The following is a 27,587-nucleotide window of genomic DNA, read 5'->3' as shown; positions in this document are numbered from 1 at the left end:
TTGTGTTCCGTATTTCGTTTCTTTTTTGTTTGTTTGGAGAAATACATCGATCACTTCCAGTCGCATATAATTTCTATCATAATCATCAAATCAAGAGTGGATGAGGCTGTTTGCGTAAAATTTTTGGCGATGTGAACTCTATTTCTTCTATGAAGATTTCAAGAAGTAATCAATTTAGCACTCAGCGAGAGTTCTCCCTATGTAAATTTTGTAAATCAATGTCGACTATCAGATAAAAATTCACTCAAAGGATGCGCAAGAATCATGAAATGCACCACAACATAACACCATCATTTAAGATGTACTATACTCACATGGACCTATGATATATTGTCTTATTGGATATACGTTACATGATAAGTCTATCGTATTTTAGATTGCCCTTCTAATTAATTTCTCGCTTCTCATCGTCACACCTTCCTAACCTCGACGGGAACGCCCTTGCTGGTCTCTGCCGCCTTGCCTTGGTACAGCGCGTTCTTGCCGGTGAACAACAGGCCGTAGGTCACTGCAGTGAAGTAGATCAGCAGGCTGAGGCCAATGGTGCCGACCATGACAGAAACAGTGCTGACTGTGAAATCGCCGTTGCACGAGAGCCGGCCGAGCTTGATCTGGACCACGTTGACCATGGCCAGGAGCAGCAGCAGGCAACCGGCTATGGTCCCGTAGATTGACAAATAAAACCCAACGAGGCTCTTCCACTGGCGTTGTGGGTTCTTCTTGGCGCTGTCAGGTAAGTCGTCGTGCTTCTTGTAGATGTAGAGGTAGATCTTGACGGTCTTGGCAAGGAAGCCGGAGAAGACGAAGCAGCTGAAGGAGGCAATCTCAAAGGCCACGAGCCGCTTACGCATCTTGGTGTCCGAGTGGCAAGTGTTGTCATCCTCGAGGCTCTGAACTTTGCCCGGCTGGGCGAAGGAGAGGCCGACGAAGACGGCAACAGTGAAGAGGGAGTTGAGGCTCACGACGTCGTCAAGCACCTTCTGGAAGTACTTCCTCTCGTCCACTCGTTCCTCTTCACTTTCTTCTCCAGTTAATTCGCTGTTCTTGCTGTGGGCCAGCAATAGGAGAAGGAATGAGGGGAAAGAATGAGCACCCACAGAGAGAGAGAGAGAGAGAGAGAGATTTACCTGTCAGCCATGAATGAGAGATAGCTTGAGGTTCGAGAGGAATTTCTGGTTGGCTTGTTATCGGAGGATCCAATGACACTGTTGGTTGCTGTTAAGGGTAGTTGATGATGATAGAGAAATATGGAGTTAGGCGTTGACCATTTAAATACATCACTAAAATTAAGGTTGCAAAAATGTGTTGTTTCGTCTATTATTGAGGCGGAATAAATAGCTACCACTTAAAGAGATAAAGGAACTCTTGTGGTTGCAAATTTTTTTACGTAAGTTAGGACGAGAGGTGGAGGGAGAAATTTGTTGGCCGGTCCGCCTCATTTGTGGGGCCCAACTAACACAGAAAACAAAGAGGAAAAAGACAAGATCAGAGGCTTCGTGCAAGTGAGAGGTTGGAGCCCTAAGTGAGCAGCAAAGAAAGAGAAAAGAGTGACCATGAGTGTACCGAGAGAACAGGGGCGAAGAAAGAAAAAGGGGTGCAACTTTGCGGTCCCGATTTGAAAGTCAAACACTAACAGAATTGACTCGAATTTGAGTATGTTATTTGTGACATTGAAAGCTACAAGTTGATTAGTTTCGTTCATTGAGAATCTCTTCCGAATTTTCCAATTGAGATCTCTATTTATGTTAATCCACTTTTGTGGTGAAGAAATACAGTTGAATTGTTTATATTGAGCTTCCGGTATGTGGCTAAAGAAGAACACTTTATGTATACTTCTATTTTTAGTGATTAGTGGAAGGTTTTGGGCATTTCGTGATTTTTTCTACATTAGGTTTCCATGTTAAAATCTTGTTGTTATTGTTGTTGTTGTTGTTGGTTTTGTCTTCTTGTCATTTCAGCGTTATATATTTTTGGTTGTTATTGGGATTAAGTCAATTCGATCGATCTAGTTTTGAGAGAGAATTTGATCCTGAATTAGGTTAGTTTTTTGGTGAATTATTACCCACTTCTCTCCAATACTTTTAAGGGAGACCAATGATAATTAGATATGAGTATGGTTTGAGTTGGGCCAGTCCAACACCTAACCTTGAAACCAACTTGCACAATATTAGTCTCCAATTTCTGGAACCGAGGATCAATCCTGTTGAACCTAAGACTGAAGATCAAACTAACCCTATAGGTTTGGTCCAGTTCCAAGGTCAATCTGGGACCAAACAATTACTTTTTTGTTTCATTTTTTGCATTCCTTAAAATGACAAACATACTATTTTAAATTACATATTCATCAACAATACGATATTGAGTAACTAACTATGAACACAATACTTATCAAACATAAATATAAGATAAGGTAACAACATAAATTTACACTTCTTAAAAAGTAACAAACTAGAAAAACAAACGCGCAAGCCGATGGAACAAAGGTGGGTGGCAAGAGCAAGACAAGTGAAGAGAGGCAAGCCAGGAGGTAAGCGAGGAGAGCAAGGTCGAGGTGAGTGAAGAGGGTTTATTTATTTATTTATGGTTGAATAAGGGCTGAGTTTCTTTCTACTTTCTAATTTACATGACAAATTGAACTGCAAAGATAACATAGTAGGAGGTGTTATAATTTTAAAGTAGACAAAATCATATATATAAATTATATATAGGGTTGGTCTAATCCAAACAATCCCTAAACTCTCAGGACTGAGAATCAATCTACACGGTGTAGGGTTCAAGGGTCTTAGGACTAAGGACCGACTTAGTCCTCTTGGAAATCGAACTAGGACCAATTGCATTGGATAGGTCCAAAGCCAGTCCAAAGCCGGTGCAAGATTGACCCTAAACTGATGCTCATTCCTAATGATAATAGAGAAATGTTGACTTACACGTAGACCATTTAAATTCATCTTAAAATCAATTGTACAAATATGTGGATATAAGTATAAAAAATTGAAAATTGGAAGGTGAACTCAGCTAGTCCAATTCAGCGTTCCAACGGCCTACTCAGCCTTTCGGTGGAGCAACTTTTTTTTTCTTTTTCGGCTATGATAAAAGAGTGCCCAAATATAGCAAATTATAAATCACTCTCAGAAGAAAGTTCGGTTTAAGATGAAATTTTGCTTGAGCGCCACCGTGTACCGGATAAATCCAACATGCGAGGGAAAATGTAAGGCAAAATTATTTATTTCCTATTAAAGAAAATAACTATTTTCAAGAAAAGTTACTCAATGAACTGGTGGACTTACTACTTTTGATAGTATTTACATCCTATAAACTTTTACTCCTTTGAACATCACTTAGAAAGTTCTCACGAAATGATTTTCACGAATTGGTTGAACAAATAATCTTAATTATTGTCCAGCAGTATCATTTTTGTCCTCAAATGGCAACAACTAATTGTATTTATAGTCAGTAATTGTTTTCAACAATTGTAGCTGTGAAATAATTTCGATGGCACCTCCGATTAGTGCCATCTTTTCTGGTGAAGAGTAATATGGACGGAAATTTTTTAACTCGGGGATATTAGCACTCGATAATAATCCGATGGTATGGTAAAATTTTCTCAAGTTATCATCGGTGGTAGAACCTAAGTTTTGTAATTATCTAAAACAACGACAATTTCCCTATTCTCCTGCTAATTTTAGCTAAACTGACGGTAACTTTCCTTTGAAGATAGTAAATGGTCACTGTCGCAAATCATTTTTATAGGTTTTCAACATTTTGATCATTTAAAAAATTAATGAAAAATATTAATCATAATTATCAGAAAATCCATACTTAAATTTAAGAAAATAGCTCCCTCTTTTATATGTCAAAAGCAATTTCGAAAACACAATTTAACCTTGGCTATTGAACCCAGGGCTTTGGCACCCCGCCAAGGTCAAACTAAGGATCCTAGCAAAAGTGTGCAAAGTCCTTGACACCTATGCCAAGGCCTCAATGGTTGGGCCTCGGTATGAACAATCTAAGGCTAGGCCTTTGCAAAGTCCTTTGACCCTAGTAACTAGGCTCAAGTCCCCTAAGGCTAGGCCTTGTTCCGCGCCCTTAAGCAACAATCCCTTGAGATCAACCTCGAAACCTCGGAGGATGGGCTAGGATGCCTTGAAGCCGAGCTCAAGACCACGGTGCCCTGCTAGGAACCTCCATTGCCAAACTTGGGACAACGGCACTTGAGCTTGGGTTCCTCAAGGACGGCCTCAAGACTTCAGCGGTTGAGCTCGGTACCACTAAGGCTTGGTCCGTGTCCATGGCCCCTGAGTCTAAGGTCTCCACATACATGAAATATCCAAACTTTTCTAACTCGACTAATTCTATGGTTTCATGCAAATTGTCATGTCAACATGCAATTTTAAGGCTCCACGCACAAGGTGATAGATGTAGCCATCGAATTTATGCAAAGCAGTACAAATGTGCACATACAAACTAATTGCTTGACCATTCAAATCACCCCTTGAGAGTTTTAAAGAACATTTTATCGCATAATTCATCTAGTAATATCTTAATCAAAGGTGAACGACATGATTTAAGAGACAAATGGTGCTCATCTGAAAAAGTTACTTGCACTTATTGGATGTGACTGTTCATAATAGAACACACCTCATTCATAAAGAATTGGTCGTGTAATTAAATATTGGATTTGGACGTAACAGAGAGTATGTGCAAAACCAAGCATATCCCATTCAGACTAATCTCGGAAACCGTACCCTTAATCCTATGGTTTACATGTATTCATGGAGATCCACGGATGCAAGGGAAAGCAAAAAAAACATTAGTAGACCAAGACCACAAGTATTGGTCGTATCAAAGGTGAATAATATGGATAGGAAATTCCAATGCTCTAGGGCCACACTTGTAGCAGTTAGAAAATGACAGTTCGTCTCTTTTACACACATGAAAGACGACGACGTTATTGCTGTCGGTTGTGCACTGTCGTTTTAAGGAAAGCAAAACCATGTACATCTGATGTTGCAATTATTGAATTATCAATTGCTAGGGGCTAGGCCTACCACCCACACGACATATTCTTTTTCGTTTTGTTTTTTAATTATGGGTGAAATGAAATCATAGATCATTGTAGTTGATCCTCAAATGGACACTTCGAGAAAATCAATACGACATATATGAAAACCAATATTTAGACGATGGAATGCTAGATAAGAAATATTGAAATGTGAAAATGTTCAATTTCTATATATTTCGATATGTATTGAAGAAGAATACATTAGCCTATTTATAAGTTTTTCTATATGACTTTATTAATTGAGATATACACAATCAAGTTGAGTTATATGTGTAATCTTTGAAAGATATGAAAAATTAATAAAAATATCATAATTATCTTCAATATAGAAATATATTGTAGAAAAAATCATAAATAATTCTTACACCTCTATTGCCTTGGTTTACATACCAATCGAAGTGTTAGGAATTGATTACAATTGAAAAAAGACCAATTAGGAATGCGATGAGATTAAACAAATGATTTGTCTTTTGAGAATATGTTGAAATTGTATACCTTCTACTTGTCTCTGAAAATAGATTAATGTAATTTCATATTCAGAGATACAAGAACGCCACGAACCAAGCTAGAACCTGTATTGTGCTAATAAAGTTGGTTACTTTTTGGTATCGCTTTTGTGATAATAATAACCTATAAACATGGAGGGATAATTACAGCAGAAATTTTTGTGTAAAAGTGTGATTAAGTCTTAAAATTTTCAAAAAAAGGAATCAAATCCTAAAATTTCTCTAATTTGTACAATCAAGTTATTATGTTAATTTCATCCAATTTAACCAACGTAAAATGCTCATATGACTTTTTTTATTATTATTATCTCTATTTTAGATGGTGTGCTATGTGGCATTAAGGTTAATTAAAGCACAAAAACGACATTGTTTTGATGAGATTCCTTTTACACCGCATCTTAATTAAATTATGTCTAAAATATCCAAAAAAAAAATTCAAAAAATAGACAAACTAAAAAAAAAAGAAAAAGGCTAAAACTTAATTAAAAATCCAAAAAAAAAAAAAATATAATACTTGCAGAAGGAGGGCTAGGGCCCACTACTCATGGTCGCCGCCCCCTAGCGAGTGAGGCGTCGGCCATCAAATGATGCCCTATTAGCCCTTATTAGAATTGGGAGAGGGCCTACAATCCCTCGCTTGTGATCGATGAGCCTCGCTGGTGCCCCATAGGCGTAGGGCTTGGCCCTTGCAGCCTGTGCTATTTCTTTTCTTTTTTTAAAAAGAAAGAATACATGAGCCTATTGTATATTCCGATAGCTCACACGTGCTAGCATGGCGGCACGTGGACCGTTTTCGCTGGTTTTCTCTCTCTTTTTTCTCATTTTGGGTTTGCCTACCAGCGTAGCAAAGCGCTTGACGAGCCTCCAATGGAAACCGCATGATCGGTACCCTCTTTTTCCGCAATTAGATGGGGTCGCCCTTCGTTCTCACATTCCAACTCATCATTTTTTTTTTTTTTTTATAAGAAGTCAAAAAGCATTTGATGAATGCAGATTAAGGTGTCGAGGGGAAAGTAATTTTTCAATTTTTTATTCTTAACATTATTGTTATTCGTGGATAAGCTTTATTTCCATTGATTAATTTGAGCTGAAAGAACGAGCAAAGGTCTTCGATGTTCCGTCCCTACATGCGAGCCCAAACACATGCACGATCAGATGAGGTGGGTCATTGCCTCATCCATCACCGTACTTGATCGGTTGAGCTCTCGTGTACCGACAAGAAGTTGCATACCGATTCCATATACGAAACTTTGTTCCTATTTCTTCGATTAGCAAACTTCACAAATAAACATGACTCAAATTTTTGCGCAATTTTATTAGAATCATGCCATCGGAGTGGTTGATAAAAAAGCTATATAGACCAAGGTTCGTGGTTTCCCGAATCTGGATGAGACTAGGGCCTTAACGCTGCGGATGATCTGGTTTAAAGTGCCTAAATTGATACTAGTTTCTCATTTCTAATTTCTAGTCAATGCTCTAAAGTAAATAATCCTGTGGTGAATATTTCTGTCTTATATGAACATGACTAGTTAGATTCCTTCCCACTAAGTTCGGTAGGCATTTCATAATCACGCTGCGATGTGTAGGCAGTACAAAATGGACTTCAATTATTGCTTTCCAGTCTTCTTAGGAATTTTTTTTCTTATTTCGATAATTTAGGAAACTGTTATCTTTTGGAATTAGGACTTAGTTGTCAATAACGTTTTAAATAATATATACTGGCTTTAAAACTTTTCTGATTGGCTTTTTGTCATTATTTATAGAGTTCATCGCTTCTATCTGAATTCCTTATTCTGTCCTTTCTGAAATTCTTCCCAAACTTTTCCCCTTTCTTTTCTCAATTGCCAGCTTCCAGTTTTACGTTATTTTGATATCTAATTAGATTCATATTCCATAAATTTGTGATAAAAGTTACGTGCTTCCATTATGCATTTTTCAGTATCATAGCTAGATCTCTTCGACATTTTTTAATATAAGAGCTTATGGATACTTGGTAAGCCTTCAATATGGATTGGTTTGATGAAATTTCTCGAGAAAGGAATCTAATGAATTCCGGAGGAGATTGTCATCATACTCTTTTATCCACTGGAAGAGGGAAAATAGATGAGGAGAAAATGATCAAGGCGCTCTTTCATCTAGGGGAAAGTCGTGACCCTGGCCCTAGATCCAGGCGAGAGCTCGTAGGCCCTCACACGGACCAACAACAGTGAGGGTTGAGCCCTCAGCCACCTGCAATCTTCAATCTTCATCTTCTTCCTTTTTTTTTTTTTTAAATTAAATAAATAAATTTATTTTAAATTTAATTTATTTAATATTTATATTAATTATCTAGCCATGTTAGCAAAATGACATCGTTTTGTACTTATTTCATCGGAAAATCGCCACATCAGTATTTTGGCTAGATTTTATCACCGTTTGACACTTAACTAACCCATTACGCTCATATTTTGGTACTTGAGTATCATTTTTCTTAACTTTTGACACTTAAGTGTCCCCTCATGCCAAGTTTTGGCATTCCTGGAGTCCGAGTGTCTTTTTAAGTACCATAGCTCATGCTTAATTGGTACACCTCTAGTGTGGATTGGTGTTAATAAAATTTCTCAAGAAATGAATATCATGAGTTCCACACAATTATTGAGAAGTGGTAGTTAATAGCAAAGAAGTGAAGCCTTAAGTTAGAGATATGCAAGTCTAAAATGCTATTTGGTTTAAAGTGGAGCATACCTAATACAGCTCATATATTGGAGAATAACATTGAGGGCACATGTGAGTTGTGTTAAGAAGGCCCAGATATGCAAAAGATTTGGTGAAATTGTCAATGTGATTGGCAGTAATTCACTGGATTGAGGAGTATCGAATTCGAGCCGTTAATTAATGTAGAAGTCATGTAGGACAGGGAACACTCGAGATGTGCTTGCCCCTTCTCACATTATACGACCTGCAAATGCTCCATATTGTCACTGGACACCACCCCATAATCATCGTCACCAACCCATAATCAATGCGATTATACAAGAAAGTTGCTTAAGAAGTGTCAAAAGAGAGAAATAAATAAAAGCTCAGCCCTAGAATGCTAGGGTCACGACAGCAGAAACCATGGCGTTCACTCTGCACATGCCGCGCCCACGACCAGTGTCCTCCCCGGCGCTTCCCCCAGGAAACCTTGATGATCCAACACGGCCCGTTGCTAATCCTGAACCGCCTTGCTCGTAGCCGATGGAGGAGCTCCCCCGTGATCGACCGACCCATCTCTTGCTGCGAATGATCAGGCACGAGACTCCCCCAATGCAATACCGCATCAAGACCGCGTTTGGCCCCCACCGTGATCAGAACCAAGAACCAGTCAATAAAGCTGTTTATATGCCGGTTCGATTATACATTTAGCGCATTAGTAGCAGGGGGTTTTCGCAGGATCATCTCGAGAGCATTCGCACAAGTCAGAAGCCGGAGCTGAGTTTACAACTTGGTATGTTAACCGAAATTGAAATGTCCTGGTAGTCATCACCAGTGCGAGACCATGGAAAATTAGACAATCCATAGCCCATACCAGAAAGATTATCTCTCACCAGGCCGGGCCATACGGTTTGAGCGCAAACGTAAATGAATACCGAATGAAGGAAGAATAGGGAGGAAAGCAGATACTTGAATCTGAATTCCGAACCTTCAAGCAGACCCCTGCTTAACCAGAGGTGGTGCTATCGGGTCCTCGTTGGCGGGGATGGCGGTGAAATTTACCGCCTGGACGGCTACCTTATGAAATATTGTTAGCATTGCTTCATAGCATAAACCTCCGGCTGAAATATCTTCTTTCTTTTAGTCTTCATAGGCAGGTACGATCACTTAATGTGATGGATGCGTCATATGACAGTAACATGTGATCTAACTATCCAATCAAGAGTAAAATGCATACATACATGTTGTCAAGTAGGATAGAATTCATATCCATGAATGGTGATAGGTCGACCACACCATGTCGTTGCTACTACAAAATATATCCATCTCGCTGTCATCACAACCGTATGTTTTCATAATAAGTATCTACTTAAATGCCCACCACATGTCAACAGTTGAAGTCCATCTACTAAAGATTCTCTTTCTACTAGCGTCGCCTCTTTTGAAAATCCAACATTTAAAATAAACAATCAATTTCTCACGACTCTCGCTCGTTTAATAACACATTTAGATCTTTTCTTAGTAAGAAATCAGATTTATAATCTAGTTACTTATAACTAGTCAAACACTTGAAACTATTTTTGATAAAGAGTGAGCAGTTATAGTTTTCATATTAAATCAGGAGTGAATGAGGTAGCATGTGTAAAATTTCCTATACATGGATGGTGGGGACCAAAAAGTCCTAAACCTATTGCACTTTTATCAATTTAGTCCTAAATCTCTCAATTTTGCTAATTGAGTCCTAAATCTTTTCATATTTTGTCAATTGAGTCAATCAGGCTAATTTCATGTGAAAATTGATGATATTGACTAATGATGCTAATGTGGCACTTTTAATATTATTTTAATTATATTTTAATAATTTTTGAATTTTGCGTTTTTTTTTTTTTTTTTTTTACGGGTTTTGGAGAGAGAGAGTCGATGAGGGTGGTCGATGGACCCTTGCCTACACTAGGGGAGGGCATCAGGCCCTTGCCAAGACCGTGACGCCCTTGCTAGCCAAAGCAAGGGCACACAAGCAGATTATAGGCCAAGGCTTAGGTCCCCTCGCTTTGGCCAAAGAGGGCCCCAACACCCTCGCCCAAGGTTGGCAAGGGTCCACCGACCACCTTTGCAAGTCCTCTCTCCAAAACCCTAAAAAAAAAAAAAAAGCACAAAAATTTAAAATATTATTTTAAAAAGTATCGCGTCCATGCCAACCGTCAACAGCAATTTCAAGCAAAAATCAAGTAGGTAGACTTAATTAGCAAAATGTGAAAAAAATTTAAGACTCAATTGGTAAAATTGAAAAGTATATGACTAAATAGGCAAAAGTGTAATAGATTTACGATTTTTTAGATAATTTTCCGCGGTGTCTATTTCTTTTTTTTTCCAATGAACATTTAAGGAGGTGAACCAATTTAGCAATCCATGAGTGTTTGTGACGTCCAATTGATGTATAAAATTTGTAAACAAATGTTGATTATTGGACGAAACTCCCACCAAGGACGCGCAAGAATTAAGGATGCACAATAGGATAATGCCTTTACTTAAAACACAACATACATGGACCTCCCATACATCGAGCACTACACAACCTACGTCAACTAAAACACGTATCACTATGTTACATGATAATTCCAAGAAAATCATCAAAAAAAAAAAAATCTAAAACATATTATGTTTATGTCATTTCAGTTATAAACATTTCAATTTCGTCAATTTGATCTAAATTTTGTTAACAATTTGCCAGCGTAGCTAATTCGACTAATTTTGATTAAAGATTACTGACGAGAATGTAGGACGGTCGACTTTTCAATTTTTTTTAAAAAAAATTCTGAAATATTTATTTATTTATTTATTTATTTTGTATTTCCTTTTCTTTTTTACTACTGCCAACGAGGGTTGTTGAAGCACGTCAGCCATTAGGCGAGGGCATATCAGTCGCGGGCAAGGTTGGCCTCACCATGGTCTCGCCAATCACAAGTGACGGTGACCTCACCCGTAGCCGCAATGGTCTAGGCAAGGCCGGGCCACGATCGTGAGCCTCACTTGAGGCAGGTGAGGACTTTGTGGCCCTCTTCTATTAAGCTTGTCCCTCACCAGCCATAGTAAAAAAAAGAAAAAAATAAAAAAAAAAATCAAAAAAAAAAATATTATTCACATTAGCGTCAATGTCACGTAAGATGGTCAACATTCATATCAGTGATTTTAATCAAAATTGGTCAAGTGGATTAAACTGGCAAATTGTTCTAATGTTTAGGACTATATTAGTCAAATTATGTTCAATAATTTTAAGACTTTTTGGATAATTATGCGGATAATTCCAGCGTTTTTTAGATTGTCCGACTAATTAGCTTCTCACCTCTCATCATCACACCTTCAGCCTCTTTGCGTTACTCTCTCGCAACTTTCTTCGCAGTGAACACCAAGCCATAGGTAACTTTAATGAATTAAATCAGCAAGCTAAGGCTGATGGGAGCAAAATTATGAAAAAAAATCTCAAACTTTTTTATACGATAGTCAATTCAATCCTAAATATTTTAATTGTGTTATTTTAGTCATAAAATTTTTTACGACTTATCAATGTATCTTTTCATTGTTAACGAAAAATATATACTTAACTTTAGAAAAAGAGATTCCTCTATAAATAAAATGAAAAAAATCAAATAGCATTTTCAAAATTCGATTGGACTCAACCTCTGACCTAGGACTCCTCCTATCGGGCCCAGTTCCTCAAAGCCAGGCCAACAACATGCCCATGCCAAGGACTCAGCTGACTAGGTCAGTTCCCACCGAACTGAGCCTAGGTCCCCCAAGGCCAACCCTTAGACCCCGCCAACTGGGCTAGGGTCCCTCGAGGCCATGCTCAAGACCTCGGTACTTGGGCTAGGGTCCATTAAGGCCGGGTCCGAAGCCCTTGAGCCTGGGCCCATGTGCCTCAAGACCGAGCTTGAGATCTTGGTTCTCGGGATTGGGACCCCAATGATTGAGCTTAGGATATCAATGCTCGGGCCTGAGTCCCTCGAGGCTAAGCTTGGGTCCCTCGAGGCCAAACTCGGGACTCTTAGCTATCGGGCTCAGTTCCTCGAGGCTAGGCCTAAGTCCACGACACTCGAGCCAGATCTCCGACACCCAACGTTCGCTTAGGCTTGTAGTTGAGACTTCCTCTCAAATGTGGGTCTCATAATTTTTCTATAACAAAACGTAGGAAAAGGACTTCCTTGTTATTTGCAAAATACAGCCAAACACAGAAAACTGATATCATTATCCTTGAAAGTTATTTCTTTCAAATTTATTTTCCAGCAAATCCATTTTCCATGAAGCCGAGCCCAAATTTCGTCGAAGTTCAAGTAAGTTTGGGGTTTCGGTATTTGTGACATTACAGGGGAAAAGTAGACAGCTTGAACTTCTCGAAGAGCCATGCCAGAAGAATGGTGGCTGTCATTTACCTAAGTCACGGTATTTAATTTGAGCCACTAAGTTCATTCAAGAGAAAACGACAAGCCAATACTAAAGTTGGAGGAATTAATGGATTAATAAATCTATTCCTCAAAATCCAACTCATACTATGTCTTTATTAAAACTGGGGAAAATCTCAAATAAAGACCTAAAGTGAGTTCATTTTCTCAAAAAATGACACAAAGTGGACACTGTATCAAATAATGACCCAAACTTTCAATCTTATTTACAGCTTGGGGTATTTTTGTCCAAGAACATTTTTTCTTTAATTTTTTTTATTTCTTTCTTCATCTTCCTCACACCTCCTCCTTCGCTCTATATTGCCTCCTCCTTCGCTCTATATTGCCTCCTTCTTCAACACCATAATCAAGGCCCTTACCAGCGACCTCGTGAGCTTCATGTCATCACGTAGTTGGTCCTAGTGACAAGAAGCCGGATTGGAGTTATTTGCTACTGGCCACCTTCTCGAATGCTAAAATCCTCAGTTCCTCAAGATAGATCAAATCTCGGCTCGCTTGTGCTCAGCCTAAAGCTCAGATTGACCTCCATCTGACGACGACGATGATGGATTTTCTATTAGGGGTAGAGGTCGATGAGGTCGAGAGCTCAAATAGGATTTGTCAATGGTGGCAATGGGGCAATAAAATACAACAGTTTCTATAGTTAATGATGTCAGATACGACTAATGATCAATCTCAAGATGGGGTATTGATTGAGGAGAGGAGCTGTGTCAATGAGAATGGCAAGAGTGTGAGTGGGTGTCTCCAAACTAGGGATTATTGAAAGGAGCCATTTGCATTGCAAAGGGGAAGGGGGATCTTTGAAATATTGAATTTATGCAAGAGAGGCAAACCCAAATTTGAAATTGATGAGGCAAACTCTTGCCGAGGTTGAAATAGTCGCCAGCTACAACATAATTGTTCTTTGGCATGAAATTGTTGATCACCAAGTGTTAATTGAATAGAGGCATAAGTTAGTCAAACAAGACGATTTGGCGATGCTTGGATATTACTACTTTGTTGTTGGCAAGTGGGACCAAAATTAGCACAAAAAATTGCAGTTGTTGGGTTAGCGAAAGGCCCGGAATAAGTGGAGTTTGATGCACTCTCGAGGTGAGAGAAATACGTTGCCAAAAGGATTAGTCGCATAGCTTGGGAGTTGGACAAGAAGTTGAGTCTTAGCAAAAGCAGATTGATATTATGGCTTTGAGATTAGAATTTGCGATGAATGTTAGAATAAAGAGAACTTATCTTTTAAAGGTCATTTCGGCTTCATGGAATTGTCTACAAACCATTTTGAGGAGCGAAATTTAAAATTTTCAACGAGTTAGACTACGTTGTAATGGCTCGTGTTAAAGAACTTGGTCATACAACAAGATGACACAAAGAGTGATGGAGGGGTTGATAATGGAGGTGATGTAGAGAGTGAGAAAGATGAAGAAAGAAGAAAGAAGAAAGAGAGAGACAAAAAATAGACAACAATGTTCTTGGACAAAAGTACCCCTGGTTGTTAATAAAATTAGAAATTCAGGTCCTTAATTGAGAGTAAGTTAGCCACTCCGAATCCTTATTTGAGACAATGTCCACTTTAGGTCTTTTTTTTGAGAAAATGGATCCACTTCAAGTTTTTATTTGAGATTTTCCCTTAAAATTGGCAATAACTGGCGCTAAAAAGAATTATCTTTTTTCATTTCTTTATGTTACTCTACTTTTTTTTCTACCCAAAGACTATGCTTGATATGGATTTTCACACAGTGAAACCTCTCACTCATATGTCCCGATCTAGATTATCTTCCTGTCACTAATCATACTAAAAATTATTAAGTAATTCTGATTATCAGTGACCATGTTAGAAGAGGCCTTTTTTCTTAATATATTCTAAAGATACAAGTGTGAAGTCCCGGCTACCTAAGGTCACAAAATGCCTTGCTAGCCTCCTGAACTGACATATGCAAGTAACTAGACCAATTTTCAAACAGTAGGTGCAAATCTGAATGAGTGACCTCCAGTTCCTGATCTGGAAATCTCTCAATGCTCCAATCAACTGCGGCAACATGGGATTGAAGCCTTTTCAAACCCTTTGCAATCTTTCTCTAAAAGTGAAAGAGGAAGAAGAAGAAGAAGAAGAAGAAGAAGAAGAAGAAGAGAGAGCTATAAATAGATTAGTTAAGGTGGATATTGGAAGTTTAGTTGGACAATGGAGAAGAAGAAGAAGAAGAAGAAGAAGAAGAAGAAGAAGAAGAAGAAGAAGAAGAAGAAGAAGAAGAGAGCTATAAATAGAAGAAGAAGAAGAAGAAGAAGAAGAAGAAGAAGAAGAAGAAGAAGAGAGCTATAAATAGATTAGTTAAGGTGGATATTGGAAGTTTAGTTGGACAATGGAGATTGTCCTCTCAACGAACATGCTTCACTCACAAAACAATAGGTGTAGCTCTCGAAATAATCCTGAACGGAACACCTTTTGGTTTGATCACCAAATCTGCCGCATGCATTCTAGTTGCTTAATATTCAATTAACTGATTCAGGAGTTCTTAAAAACAATTTTGTGTTACAATATACATTTAGAAATAACTCGGCCAAAGTTGATCGACATGCTTCGTGAGATAAATGGTGCTCGTCATATCTATCTGATATGATTGTCCAATAACAACCTAGACTTCATCCCTAAGGGATTGGTCAAGTAATTCAATACTTAGATTGGACACAATAGATTGTATGTTCAAATTCATGCATCTTTCATTCAGAGTAACTTTAAAGGCCATCCTTATGATCTTACAAGCAGAGTTTTATAAGATAGCTGTGAAGGGGACGTTTACCTTTATCTCTCTAGACAGGAAAAAAAAAAGTAGACCAAGACCATGAAAGTATTGTTTATATCAAACGTGAATAATGTGGATAGAAACTTCCGATGCTCTTAGGCCACGTTTAGTATCTAGAAATGACAATGATATATGTCTCTTTTCTACAGATAAAAAGACAATAAATTTGCAATTATAATATTATCAAGTGCTAGGGGCTAGCGCTACCACGCACGTAACATATCCTTAGTCTCTTTAATTTTTTTTTTCATTTCTTTGATTTTGGGTGAAATGAAATCCTAGGTCAATAAAGTTTATCCTTGAACCAACAGTTTGAGTAAGTCGATACCAGATAAATGACAACTGTGTACTTATTTAAGAAATTAAGTTGGTAGGTGAAACACTTTCGAATAGTTAAACGATGTAGTGGTCACTCTGATGCTTCGGTTGGGATTTGATCTAAGATTTGAAGTGTTGAGATGGCCAACTAAGGAACTGTAGAGATTTGAGCACATCACCTCATCTTCTGAAAGCATGTTAAGATTGGGTATCATCTAATCATCTATGAAATGGAAAAATATGTCTGTTTTATATTCCAAAGTGCGAGAACATGAAGAATGAGGTTAAAACCTCGCCTTCCCCTAATAAAAATCGGAACAACTTCTATTTTTTCCCCGGAATCACTACGGTGATTAATTGTCACCCTATTATTTTTCTGGTCCTTCAGGGTCATAAGTGTCCGCAAGTTAAATTTCTCATACGGTAATTGAATAAATTGTGTGATTATACGCTGACATTGACCGAAAAAATTTTCCATTGTGTTTATCTGGCTTGGGCTTTGAAGGAATGGAGTTCCTATGGGGGGATGCTCATCTTGGAGAAAACCCTAGCTATAAGCCACCCACATGATCTAATGGTTGATGTGAGCTGGGCTCATATGGTTAGGATACACATTACTCTTGTTGATCATTCCACAATTGCAAACCACCATAGGCAACAACGCACTTGACGACCACAATTCTCTCCTTCTCCCTCTCCCTCTCCCCAATAGAGCTTGGAGGTTAATTTTATGACTTTTGCTTTGCGATACAATTTTGGTGTGGAACAACTTATTTCGTAAACGATTGTTTGATGCACGGAATTCAAATGGCTGGGGGATATGAAATCCTGGAATAACCATACGGAATTTGGTATAAATGGAATGTTCCGTTTGTGAGCAATTACAAACCCTAATTTTGAGGCTGAAAAATTGATTATTTATCATATTTTCTGTGGATCTTTTCTAGCTTTGAAATCTGTGTAATTAGAAGAGCGAAAAAAAGCTTTGCATTGCATATTAACAACTTTCGAACGTCTGCAACTCAAGATATCAAATTTTGCAAAACTACGGTTTTTTCTTCTTCTTTTTTGGCTTCAATCGATCAAGTGACAAAGATGCTGACATTAGCACTGTATATTAATGAACACCACATATCATGCGTTGGTCGAAGTTATTGTCATGAAGTGTATCCGCCACAAATATATATATATATATATATATATATATATATATATATGACATGCCAACATATTAAGTCGATATGTGAAAGGTTTTCTTTATACTATCAGTGTCTCTCTTGAAAATCCAACATTTGAAAAAAGCCAATCACTTCCTCACAATTCTTGCTTGTTTAACAACACATTTAGACCTTTTCTTCTTAAGAAGTCAATTTTTGCAACCTACCCGTGTTAATTTAGCTACTTATAATTGATTGATTGTAAAGGTACAAATATTCTAACCGAGTCGAAAAAGATTGAAAGAGATGTAAGAAGGTAACTCATTTTTATGGTCGAAAAAAAGAAAAACCCAAAAGGCTATAGGATGGTTGCACGAAATGGATTAGGCCGGAAAGTTATCTAGCACATCCCTTTCTTCGTGGAGACAGCATTTGCCCTGCTTCTCTATGAATGTGTAATTTATATGTATTAAGAAGTCTTTTTGTAATTATCTTTTCAGCTCTAACTTGACTGTAATTAATCATTCTTATAAATACATATTGTACAATTTTAATTAGAGTTGAGCAACCATAAACACTTTGTCGTTACTTTCTCTCTAAGTCTTAACATCAACATTTTCTTCCCATTGGTTATAGAATTAATCATCAGCTCTCTCTGGGTATGGACGGAAAAAAGAAAGGAGACAGAGTCTTAAATAATGTTTTATTTTTCCGAATGAATTAACTGTACAGTAACTATAGAATATATTGCGAGTGTAAAAAAAAAATTACACAACCGATCTTGTATATAATTGATTTGAAAGAGTGAGTAATTCTAACTTTCAAATTAAGAGTGAATGAGATTGCTCGTGCAAAATTTACTTTACACCCGATGGTTTATGTCTTATTTTTTTCAATGAACATATGAAGTAAGTGAACCGATTCACCATCGAGTGAGAGGTCGGACTTTCCGTTCATATATGAACTTGGTAAGAAGTCAATATGGATTGTCAAACGAAACTCACTCAAACACTCAAAAGAAACATGGAATGCACTGGAAGATGACACCTTGACTTAAAACATTACATGGACCAGCGATATATGGAGCACTACACAACTTACGTCTGATAAAGCACGTCTCACCGGATATATGTTATATGATAGTTCCTGCATATTCTAGGTTGCCTTATTTATTAACTTTTCACCTCTTATCGTCACACCTTCTCAACCGCCGACCGGACGGAGCCCTCCTTTTCTTTTTTCATAATTTTTCTGGCGTCGTGGGCGATTTTCACGCCGTAGGTCACTGTGAAGAAGAAGATCAGCAGGCTAAGGCCGATGGTGCCGACCATGACGCAGACAGTGGTGACCGCGAACTTGCTGTGACATGAGAGCCGGCCAAGCTTGATCTGGATGACGTCGACCATGGCCAGGAGCAGCAGCAAGCACCCAATCATGGTCCCATAGATTGACAAAAAGAACCCGACGAGGCTCTTTAACTTGCGGTGCGGCTCCTCCTTCTCCCGGTATCCCTTCTGTTTCCTGCGTATGGCATCGTGATTCTCAGAGGTGTAGAGGAAGACCTTAACGGTCTTGGCGAGGAAGCCGGCAAAGATGAAGCAGCTGAAGGAAGCGATCTCATAGGCCACGAGCCGCTTGCGTATTTTGGGGTCCGGGTGGCAGCGGGGGTCATCCTCGAGGCTCTGAACTTGGCCCGGCTGGGCGAAAGAGAGGCCGATGAAGACGGCGACAGTGAAGAGGGAGTTGAGGCTTACGATGTCGTCAAGCACCTTCTGGAAGTACTTCTTCTCGCCCACTTGCTCTTCATCTAGTGGTTTGCTGTTCTTGCCGTGGGCAAGCAAGAGAAGCAGAGAATGAGCTCAGAGAGAGAGAGAGAGAGAGAGAGAGAGAGTTTTACCCGACATCCATGAATAAGAACTAGCTTGAGGTCGGAGAGGAATTTTTCGATGCTTTGTTATGGGAGGATCCAATGACATTGGTGGTGCTTATAAAGAACTGATGACGATTAAAAAATGTTGACTTACTTGTTGACCTTGGTGAAGCAATTCTATAATAAAGAATTAATTTTCACAAAATGGTTGTAATATATAACCTTAAAAATTCTGCAATATTCTCAAATGGCAATAAGTAGTGTATCTATAGTAAGTGATTGTTTCTCAACAATTGTAATTCTCTTCTTCTTTTTTCCTTTTTACCTTCTTTTTTTTTTTTTTTGTGAGGAGTAATTCGGCTGGAAAGTTGGCACTTAGTAATAACCGATGGTATATTAATAATTTCTCTAGTTATCATAGGTGGTGGTACCTAAACTTAGTAATTACCCAAAACAAGGGCAATCCTTCTAAAGTCCTATTAAAGCTAAATTCACAGTAACTTTCCTTTGAAGAAGATAACAGTTCATTTGTTTCACGAAAAATTTAGTATTTCGATTCATTTTTATCAATTTCCATGGTTTGGACGTTTAGAAAATTGAGTCAAGAAAAATCTATTCATAGTCAATAAAAACTTATACTTAAATTTAGGAAAATGACTTATTTTATTAAAATTAAAAAGTTATTTTTCCAATATGATTGGACTCCAACGCTTGACCATGGACTCAAATGTTTGGGCTCAAGTCTAGTGGGGCGGGGACAAAAACCTTGATGGTTGTTTGCAGATCCCCGCACCCATGCCAAGGACTCTGACGGCTAGGCCCAAGTATGCTGCAACCTTGGCCTTGATCCCCTAAGGCTAGGCTCAAGACCTCTACACTCGAGCCTTGGGACCTAGACGATCGAGCCTAGGACATCAATGCTTAGGCTCAAGTCCCTCGAGGCTGAGCACAAACTCCCCAGGGCAAGCTAGGGACTCCAGCGGCTAGGCTCGATTCCACCAAGGCTAGACCCTAGTCCTAGCACCCTAACCCAGGTCTCTAACATTGGAGCTCGAGTCCCCAGTGCCCGAAGTTGGGACCTAAGATTATGCTCAAGATTTCTTTCTCAAATGTGTGATAATTTTCTGATAACAAAACGTCGAAAAATCACTTCTTTAGCATTTCCAGAATACGGGAAAACATAAGAAGTTGAAATCATTTTCCTTCAAAGTTAGTTCTTTTGAAAACATCTTCCAACAAACTTGCCGGTTTACGCGTATGGGTGTATATGTTAATCAGCAGATTCAAGAAAAAACAAATTGTAGGCCATGACCTTAAAGGCATTGACCATATGAAACGTGAATTATGTGGATAGATACTATCGATGCTCTTTGTCCCCATATGGTAATTAAAATATGACAGTTAGTCTCTTTTTCGTGCAAAGTCGTCTCAAGGAAAGCCAACTTGGTCCATCTATGTTGCGCTTATTATATGAGCAATTGTTTATGCTTACTTCGGATTTATATTTGATTAATCATATTTGGGGACGAAAAGAAAATTTAGAAGCAATTCTTTTCTGTGACATGTGGTATCCAAATTTTTCCAAATTCGACTACTTCTAGGAATTTATGAATACTAGTCTATCAAAATGCATGCATGTATAAGACTCTACTTACAAGACAACGGATGTGGCCTACGAAATCACTCTAAACGGAATACATTATTACAAACTAATTGCTTAGTTATTCAATTAACTCTTGAGAGTTTTCAAAAACACTTTTGAGTTGCATAATATGTCTAGAAATTACTTAATAAAAGTTTATCGACATAGTTCATGGGATAAAGGGTGCTCGCTTGAAAAATCACTCGTAGTTATTGGATTTGGTAGCTCAATAATACACAAAAACACTCGACCCAAAAGGGATTGGTAGACTAATTAGGCGCTTGGTTTGGACGCAATAGATTGTACGCTCAAATTCAAGTATCTCTGACTTAGATTTATCCCGGGGATCATATCCGTCATCCTATCGATGGAGTTATACATGATATTTGTCAACCAACCGGTTTATGTACAAATGGAGACAGCGGATTCAAGAAGTAAAAAAAAAAAATGACCAAGACCATAAAAGTATCGATTCTATCGAACGAGAACGAGGGGGATAGAAACTTCCAACTCAAACGTGAATAATGTGGATGAAGTTCCAACGCTATCAGGCCAAAATGTAGTAGTTAGAGAACGAAATTGATCTTCAGTCTCTTTTCCACCTATGAGAGACGACAAAATTTAATATTTTCTTAGTCGTGCAAAGTCGTTTGAAGGCCAGTCAAATTAGTACATCTATATGTGGGCTCAGGTTTCGCTTTCTTCCTTCGTTGTGGGTGAAAGTCAAATCTAGAGTATTTTAGTATATGCAATTTAGATAAATTTATATTGATTCTATCGAAGTAGAACAATTGGGATAGAAACTTAACCAAAAAAAAAACAATTGGGATAGAAACTTACAACTCAGACGTGAAAAATGTGGACGAACTCCAATGCTATCAGGCCAAAATGTAGTAGTTAGAGAACGAAATTGATCTTCAGTCTCTTTTCCACTTACGAGAGACGACAAAATTTAATATTTTCTTAGTCGTGCAAAGTCGTTTTGAAGGTCAGTCAAATTAGTATATCCATGTGGGCTCAGGTTTCGCTTTCTTCTTTCGTTGTGGGTGAAAATGAACCCTAAAGCATTCTAGTCGATCCTTGAACCGACAGTTCGAAGAAAGTCGATGCCAAATATATGACAAAAGTGGACTCTTTTTAGTTGGCAGATGAAAGCGCTTTTCAATTTTTTAAATGATGCGATGCTCCGTTTAATGCCTTGGCTGAGATTTTGTCCAAGAACCGAAGTATTGGAGATTGATTATATTTGAGAAGCCCAATTGACCTAGGGAGATTTGAGCATATCACCTCATCTTTTCTTTTCTTCTTTTAATAGGAGGAAATTACCCAAAATGTCATAAACCTACTACATTTTTGTCCATTCAGTCATCAACCTCTTAATTATGCCAATTAAATCATAAATATTTTTACATTTTACCAATTAAATATTGTTGAAGAAAACTTCCTTATTTGTTTGGAAGTTGACAAAACGTTTCCATCAGTCTAGTCTAAAAACTTGCAGACTCTATCGTCAAAGTCTGAAGACCACCAGACTCAAGATTTAAAGTCTGCCATCATTGACAGTTTCTAGACCGACAAAGAAGACTTATCTAGATGCGAGTATTTCTTTGAAGTTTTGATTCGAGCGGCTAAAGAAGTTCTCACGGCTGAAGATAACATCTCAAGATCTATTATTCGTTTTGAAATTAATTCAAGTAATTTGGATCCGTTGATTGACGAAGTATACTTGGAAAGTTCTACTTATAGAAACCTAGATCCTGATTGTATGGGCGAGCATGATTGGTGGGTTATCATCACATTCCTTAAGTAACTCGAGATCTCCCTAATTAATTCTTTCCAATTGGTATATTGGAAGAACTCCTTTAGAAGGTGCCAACGGTTATGAAGGCATGAAGAAATATAAGGAAGACGCTCTAATTATTTGAGTGTGTGCACGATAGAAAAATTTCAAAGTGTGAAGCTTCTTGTTCTTTGCTAATTCAATTGTTGAGCGTAAATTTGTACTCAAAAGAGAGTTTAGATATTTGTGAAACTTTGTGGAAGTGTAGCAGAATCTATATACTGTAGAATCGAGGACGTGAGACTGTAACAACTCTTTTGATTTATAGTGAAATCCAGCCAGTGGACTATTAGTGCGGGAGAGTGGATGTAAACTTGATCTAAGCCGAACCACTATAAATCTTGTGTTCTTATTCTCTTCCCTGAACTCTTTTATTATGTTCATAGTTCCATTTAACTGCTAAAGTTCAAAGTCTGCTGCTTTTCAAACTCAGGTTAAAAGTAAAGGTTTTCATTGTATCTTGCAGAATTTGTTTTTAACACCTATTCACCCCCCCTTTAGGTGTTAATACTAACAGTTTCAAATACATCCAATCACTTTTGACTGGAAATTACTAAAGTAAATGATCGCATCCTACGATGCACAATTAGCACTAACTTGGATGCTTTTAATAATATTGTAATTTCTTTTATTTTTTTATTTCTTTTATTTTCTTTGTCTTTTTTGGATTCAAGTTGGTAAGGGTCATCGGCCATAGGCGAGAGGATTGTGGCCCTCATCAAAGCCCTTGCCCAAGCCCTTCCTAACCCTTGCCTAGAGCCATGATGCCCCCATTGTGGTCAAGGAGGGCTTGGGTGAGGGCCACAATGCCAAGGTGGTTCAGTTTCCTTTTATTAGATCTAAAGATCAATTGTTGGACATACTTATTAAGGTAGGGCCTTTCATATCTCATTTGTCAAGATGGGTATCGAAAATATATTTTCACTCATTTGAGAGGGAGTGTTAACATGAGCTATCAATTAGAGGTAATATGATAATCCAAGTTAATCTTTGGTATGAACTGTCAATTAGAGATAATATAGGAATTTAAGTCAATCTACTTTCTATTTTGTTTCTTGATTAGGATTAACGATTAGAATTAACTCCCTTCTCTGTATATATACTCAAAAACATTGTAAAACAAATGATGTACAAAATACATAAAATATAAAAACTTTTTCCAGAAAGCTATCTGTGTTTCTTCATGATCTTGATTAGATGGAAATGATATTTACATAGCGTGGGCCCAAAGTTGAATGGATATAATCGACTGATAAGAATTGTGTAATCTTTCTTGGCATTTGTTATTTGTTATGCGACAGTTCAAGTACTTCCAAGACCATCATCCTCTCTTGATTGCTAAGTAAGTAAGCCTTTTTGTTTAGAAGTAGCTTGGTAGACTCAGACTTTTTTTAATGAGCTTGCTCATCTTAATTAGACTGAGTTGCATATTTATGTTATTCTATCCCAACTTCAAAACAACCTCAGGGAGTAGAATCAAAATGTCTTTGGAAACATTTCAGAGGAAAAAAGAATTTGCTGTGATTTTCCCTAGATGTTTTCCTGTATATAAACATAACTAGTTAAATTTCCTCTCACCAACGTATCGCATATTCACGATGCAATGTGCAAACAGCACATAATGGATATTTATGTTATAGATGAAGCCAAATATTTATTTTTATGGGCTTTTTTGTCTTTTCTATTAAATTTCCTTTTAGGTTAAAAGTGGTATCTTTATATTAGCGATAGAAAAATCCTAGCCGTCAAGACTCTGAAAAAGGAAATAGAGAGGCAAGAAAAAGAGAGAAGAAAAAAAGTGAGTTTTTCTTGATGGGGGTTCTCAATCTCTTTGTGCCATGATCTTGAGAGAAGATCATTGTTGTATTCCAACCTTTTCTGAAATCTAGTGGATTCGCAGAGTGCCTCAGCGCGGAGACGTAGCCTAGATTTGGGTGAACTTCGATAACAAATTTTCTGGCGTATTCATCTGATTCTATTCTTTTATTACTATATTCTGTCTGGTGAATTGTTTGCAAGTGTTATTTTTGTGGAATCACTATATTCTGTCTGGTGAATTGTTTACGAGCGTTATTTTTGTGGAATCGACATTTTTTTGTGGAATCGACGTGCGATTTCGTAACAATTTATTCGTAACAATTTATTCCTTGATCTCAGCTATTGATCATTTTTTTACTATCTATTAGGAGATTTCTTCTTACTTCTGATGAATTTAGGAAAATTTTACTTATTGGAATTAGTGTTTTGTTGCCCGAAACATTTTAGATACTGGTTTTACAACTTTCCTAATTAGCTTTCTGACATGATTGAATATTAATCAAATACATTATCGCTTCTACCTATATCATTTCTAAATTCCTCCCGAACTCTTCCCTTTCTTTTTGACGCCAGCTTTCCGCTCCATATCATTTTGATGGCTAGGCTAAATTCATTTTTCCAATAAGTTTATGATCAAAGCTACGTGCTTCCCTTATGTATTTTATTCAGCATCACAGCCAAATCTTCCATATAATCTATGCGAGTATACAACAAGGGACATACTCAAGAAGTGTAAAAAGAGACACTCTCAGCCCTAGAATGCTCGGGTCACAACAGCAGAAACCATGGTGTTCATCCCGCACATGCCCTGGCCGCGGCAAAGCCGGTAGTACCCGTGCTCTCCCCAGCGCTTCCCCCACGAGTTCTTTATGATCCAATACGGCCTGTTGCCGAGCCTGATGATGGAGAACCCCTTCGCCCCGTAGCCGACAAGGAGCACCCCGTGGTTGACCCATCTCTTGCCGCAGATGATTGGGCACGAGACGCCCCCGATATAGGTTTGCATGAAGACCGCGTTCAGCCCCACTGTGATAAGAACCAAGAACTCATCAGTAAAGCTGTTTATACGCCAGTTCGATAAGGCCCTAAGGCCCTTAGCCGATTATTAGTGGGCTTTTCACATGATCGTCGTGAGAGCAGCATACTTACAAGTCGAGATAAGTTTATTCAAGAAGTTGACAATTGAACTAATTCGAAAGACAGGCAGACTATAGACAATTCCTCGCGCATACCAGAAAGATTATCTTAGTAAATTTGAAGACCTTCCAAGAAATTCTAATCAGATTGCGATCGACACAAACCATGTTAGTCATGGAGAAACCTACTAATACGGTGAAACGGCATCGCCCATGTGGGTTAGATTTTACTAATGTGAGAAATATAGTTTTTCCTTCAAATAAGCTATGAGATCCGGAGGCCTTGCATCTCACACCGGACAGGGCCAGATGTTTTGAGCGCAAACGTGAATGAATAGCGAATAAAGGAAGGAAAAGGAGGATAGAGAGATTCTTAAATCGGAATTCCGAACCTGCAAGGGGACCATGCTTAACCAAATGCGCTGCTATCTGGTCCTCGTCGACGGGGATGGTGGTAAAATTCACCACCCGGACGGCTATCTTATCCGATTCAAACTTGCACTCCCCGCGTTTCCCAGTGTAAGGATACGAGCTCTCCTCTTCCAGCCCACCTGCCTCAATCAAGTACCTGTATGCGTTCGTCATAAGACCTCCGTGGCAGCCACTGTCGCACGCCGTCTTGTCCGACAAATCGCACTTCCAGGAAAAAAAAATCCCGACAAAAATACAAGCCCCAGTAAAAATGTCAGCAGTCATTCCAAGTACAACTAACGACACCAGTCAATTGATTTCACTGAATCTCTCTCCAACATCATTCGGATGTGTCAATTGGGAGTTAAGAGCTAACCGTGCTATCGCAGTCGACGAGCTGCTGCTCGCTAAGATTGAGAAGCTTCCCGGTGGCGATGAAGTTGGCTCCTTCGACAGCTCCTGTAGTGCTGAAGGCCCAGCATGAACCACACACACCCTGCAATCGCCATATTGAATATGTTTATATTATTATTACACGACATAAAACGGACAAAAAACATGGAAAGAGCGGACACCCGAAAAAGAAAAAAAAATGGCAACGGAAATTTGTGCGGGTTAATGTTGCTGCCCAGGATCGAACTGGAGACCTTTAGTGTGTAAGACTAACGTGATAACCACTACACCACAGCAACGACAATTTGCCATTTGGCATCTACTAAACAATTTATTCCTTCAAGATCACACCATATAAATTTACCTGAAATTTAATAGATTTGATATAAACTTGCAAAAGATTACAGCATCAGTTGACCACAATACCAATCAAGCTTTGCATATGCAATACCATGAATCTGAAATTGCCCTTTTAATCCCATACTCTTTAACAAAGCCTTCTCCAACTCAGTATGTTTAATTAATCATACAATAGCCATAACTAAGAATTAAAAAGAATGAGGGTATATATAACACATGTATTATTCCAAGATGAAACACACTCACTTGCATTTTGACCTCAGTGACAGCCCCCTTCTCTCGCCAGTCGAAGCTCTCCGGCAATCCATTCACCTCCTCCTCCGTCGCCACTGCCGAGGCGACGCCGTTCGAGGAGGACCCCAGGCTACCTCCGCCACCCCTGACGCCGGTGTAGAGCATCTCAAACTCCTCGGGAGAGAGGTCGGAGAAGGGGGTGACGCCGTGGACAGCCGTGGGGTCAAGGGCCTGGTGCTCGGCGGCCCGTACCAGGTTCCCCGCGAAGATACCGAGGCGGCGCGCGTACTCCTCCCGGGTGGAGTAGCTCTTGCCGTACTTGCGCATGAAGATATGGAACCTGCGCTCGGTGGTGAGGAGAGGGTTGTGCTCCGTGACCTGGAAGATAGCCGGCGACGACGAGCAGAGTGTGAATGAGAGTGCCAGCGCGATGACGGCGATGGCGCGAGATGGAGGTGGGTTGGGTTGGAGCAGCGACATGGTTGTCGATCTTTTTCCTGGCTTTCTGTGTGCAGGGTCGAAGAGGGAAGAGGCCAAGAAGAGGAGGGTCGTTTTCTTTCACTTCTCAGTCACCAGAAAGGTCGGGCCGAGGCCAAATCCATCGCTGGTTGCTTTCAGCTTATGATCTTTGGGCGATATAAAAGAAAATAAGAGATCTTGCCGCAACATTACTTCTTGGTAAGATCTTCCCAAGCAAGATACGGTGACGAGGACGCGTGGCATCCATGCACGAGAGGGAGCGACTTCAGCAGAGTCTACGTGGTTGAGCCGCTGTTGCTCCACGAATCCAGATGGGAAGGTTGGCGGTTCAGGCTTTGACGATTTCTTCGAGGAGCAAAGCGAGTCAGAAGGGACGACTCCCGTATGGATAATGTCGATTCAACTTATTCGCGTCATCGCCGTCGACGGGGC

At 38.9% G+C, this 27,587-nt stretch overlaps 3 protein-coding genes and 1 non-coding gene across 4 annotated transcripts; all 4 read right to left on the bottom strand.

The window, feature by feature from the left end:
- Positions 1–212: 212 nt before the first annotated feature.
- LOC104423545 lies at positions 213–1,301 on the bottom strand. Its single transcript, XM_039303313.1, has 2 exons — positions 1,128–1,301; positions 213–1,047 (listed from the first exon to the last, which is right to left on the bottom strand). The coding sequence occupies exons 1-2, from the start codon at positions 1,136–1,138 to the stop codon at positions 411–413; spliced, it is 648 nt and encodes a 215-aa protein (XP_039159247.1). The 5' UTR covers positions 1,139–1,301; the 3' UTR covers positions 213–410.
- A 16,863-nt stretch (positions 1,302–18,164) lies between these two features.
- On the bottom strand, positions 18,165–18,879 carry LOC104423544. The gene is made up of 2 exons (XM_010036020.3): positions 18,869–18,879; positions 18,165–18,789 (listed from the first exon to the last, which is right to left on the bottom strand). The coding sequence occupies exons 1-2, from the start codon at positions 18,877–18,879 to the stop codon at positions 18,165–18,167; spliced, it is 636 nt and encodes a 211-aa protein (XP_010034322.2).
- A 6,016-nt stretch (positions 18,880–24,895) lies between these two features.
- LOC104423542 (probable cysteine protease RD19D) lies at positions 24,896–27,160 on the bottom strand. The gene is made up of 4 exons (XM_010036018.3): positions 26,688–27,160; positions 26,065–26,184; positions 25,670–25,913; positions 24,896–25,167 (listed from the first exon to the last, which is right to left on the bottom strand). The coding sequence occupies exons 1-4, from the start codon at positions 27,153–27,155 to the stop codon at positions 24,896–24,898; spliced, it is 1,104 nt and encodes a 367-aa protein (XP_010034320.2). The 5' UTR covers positions 27,156–27,160.
- On the bottom strand, positions 26,308–26,380 carry TRNAV-UAC. The gene has a single exon. It is a non-coding gene; the product is annotated as a tRNA-Val (tRNA).
- Positions 27,161–27,587: the final 427 nt, after the last annotated feature.

Source organism: Eucalyptus grandis, chromosome 10 (assembly GCF_016545825.1).
Source record: "Eucalyptus grandis isolate ANBG69807.140 chromosome 10, ASM1654582v1, whole genome shotgun sequence".
NCBI classification, from domain to species: domain Eukaryota; kingdom Viridiplantae; phylum Streptophyta; class Magnoliopsida; order Myrtales; family Myrtaceae; genus Eucalyptus; species Eucalyptus grandis.
The sequence above is the reverse complement of the archived record's forward strand: the minus strand, read 5'-3'. Positions and strand labels throughout refer to the sequence as shown.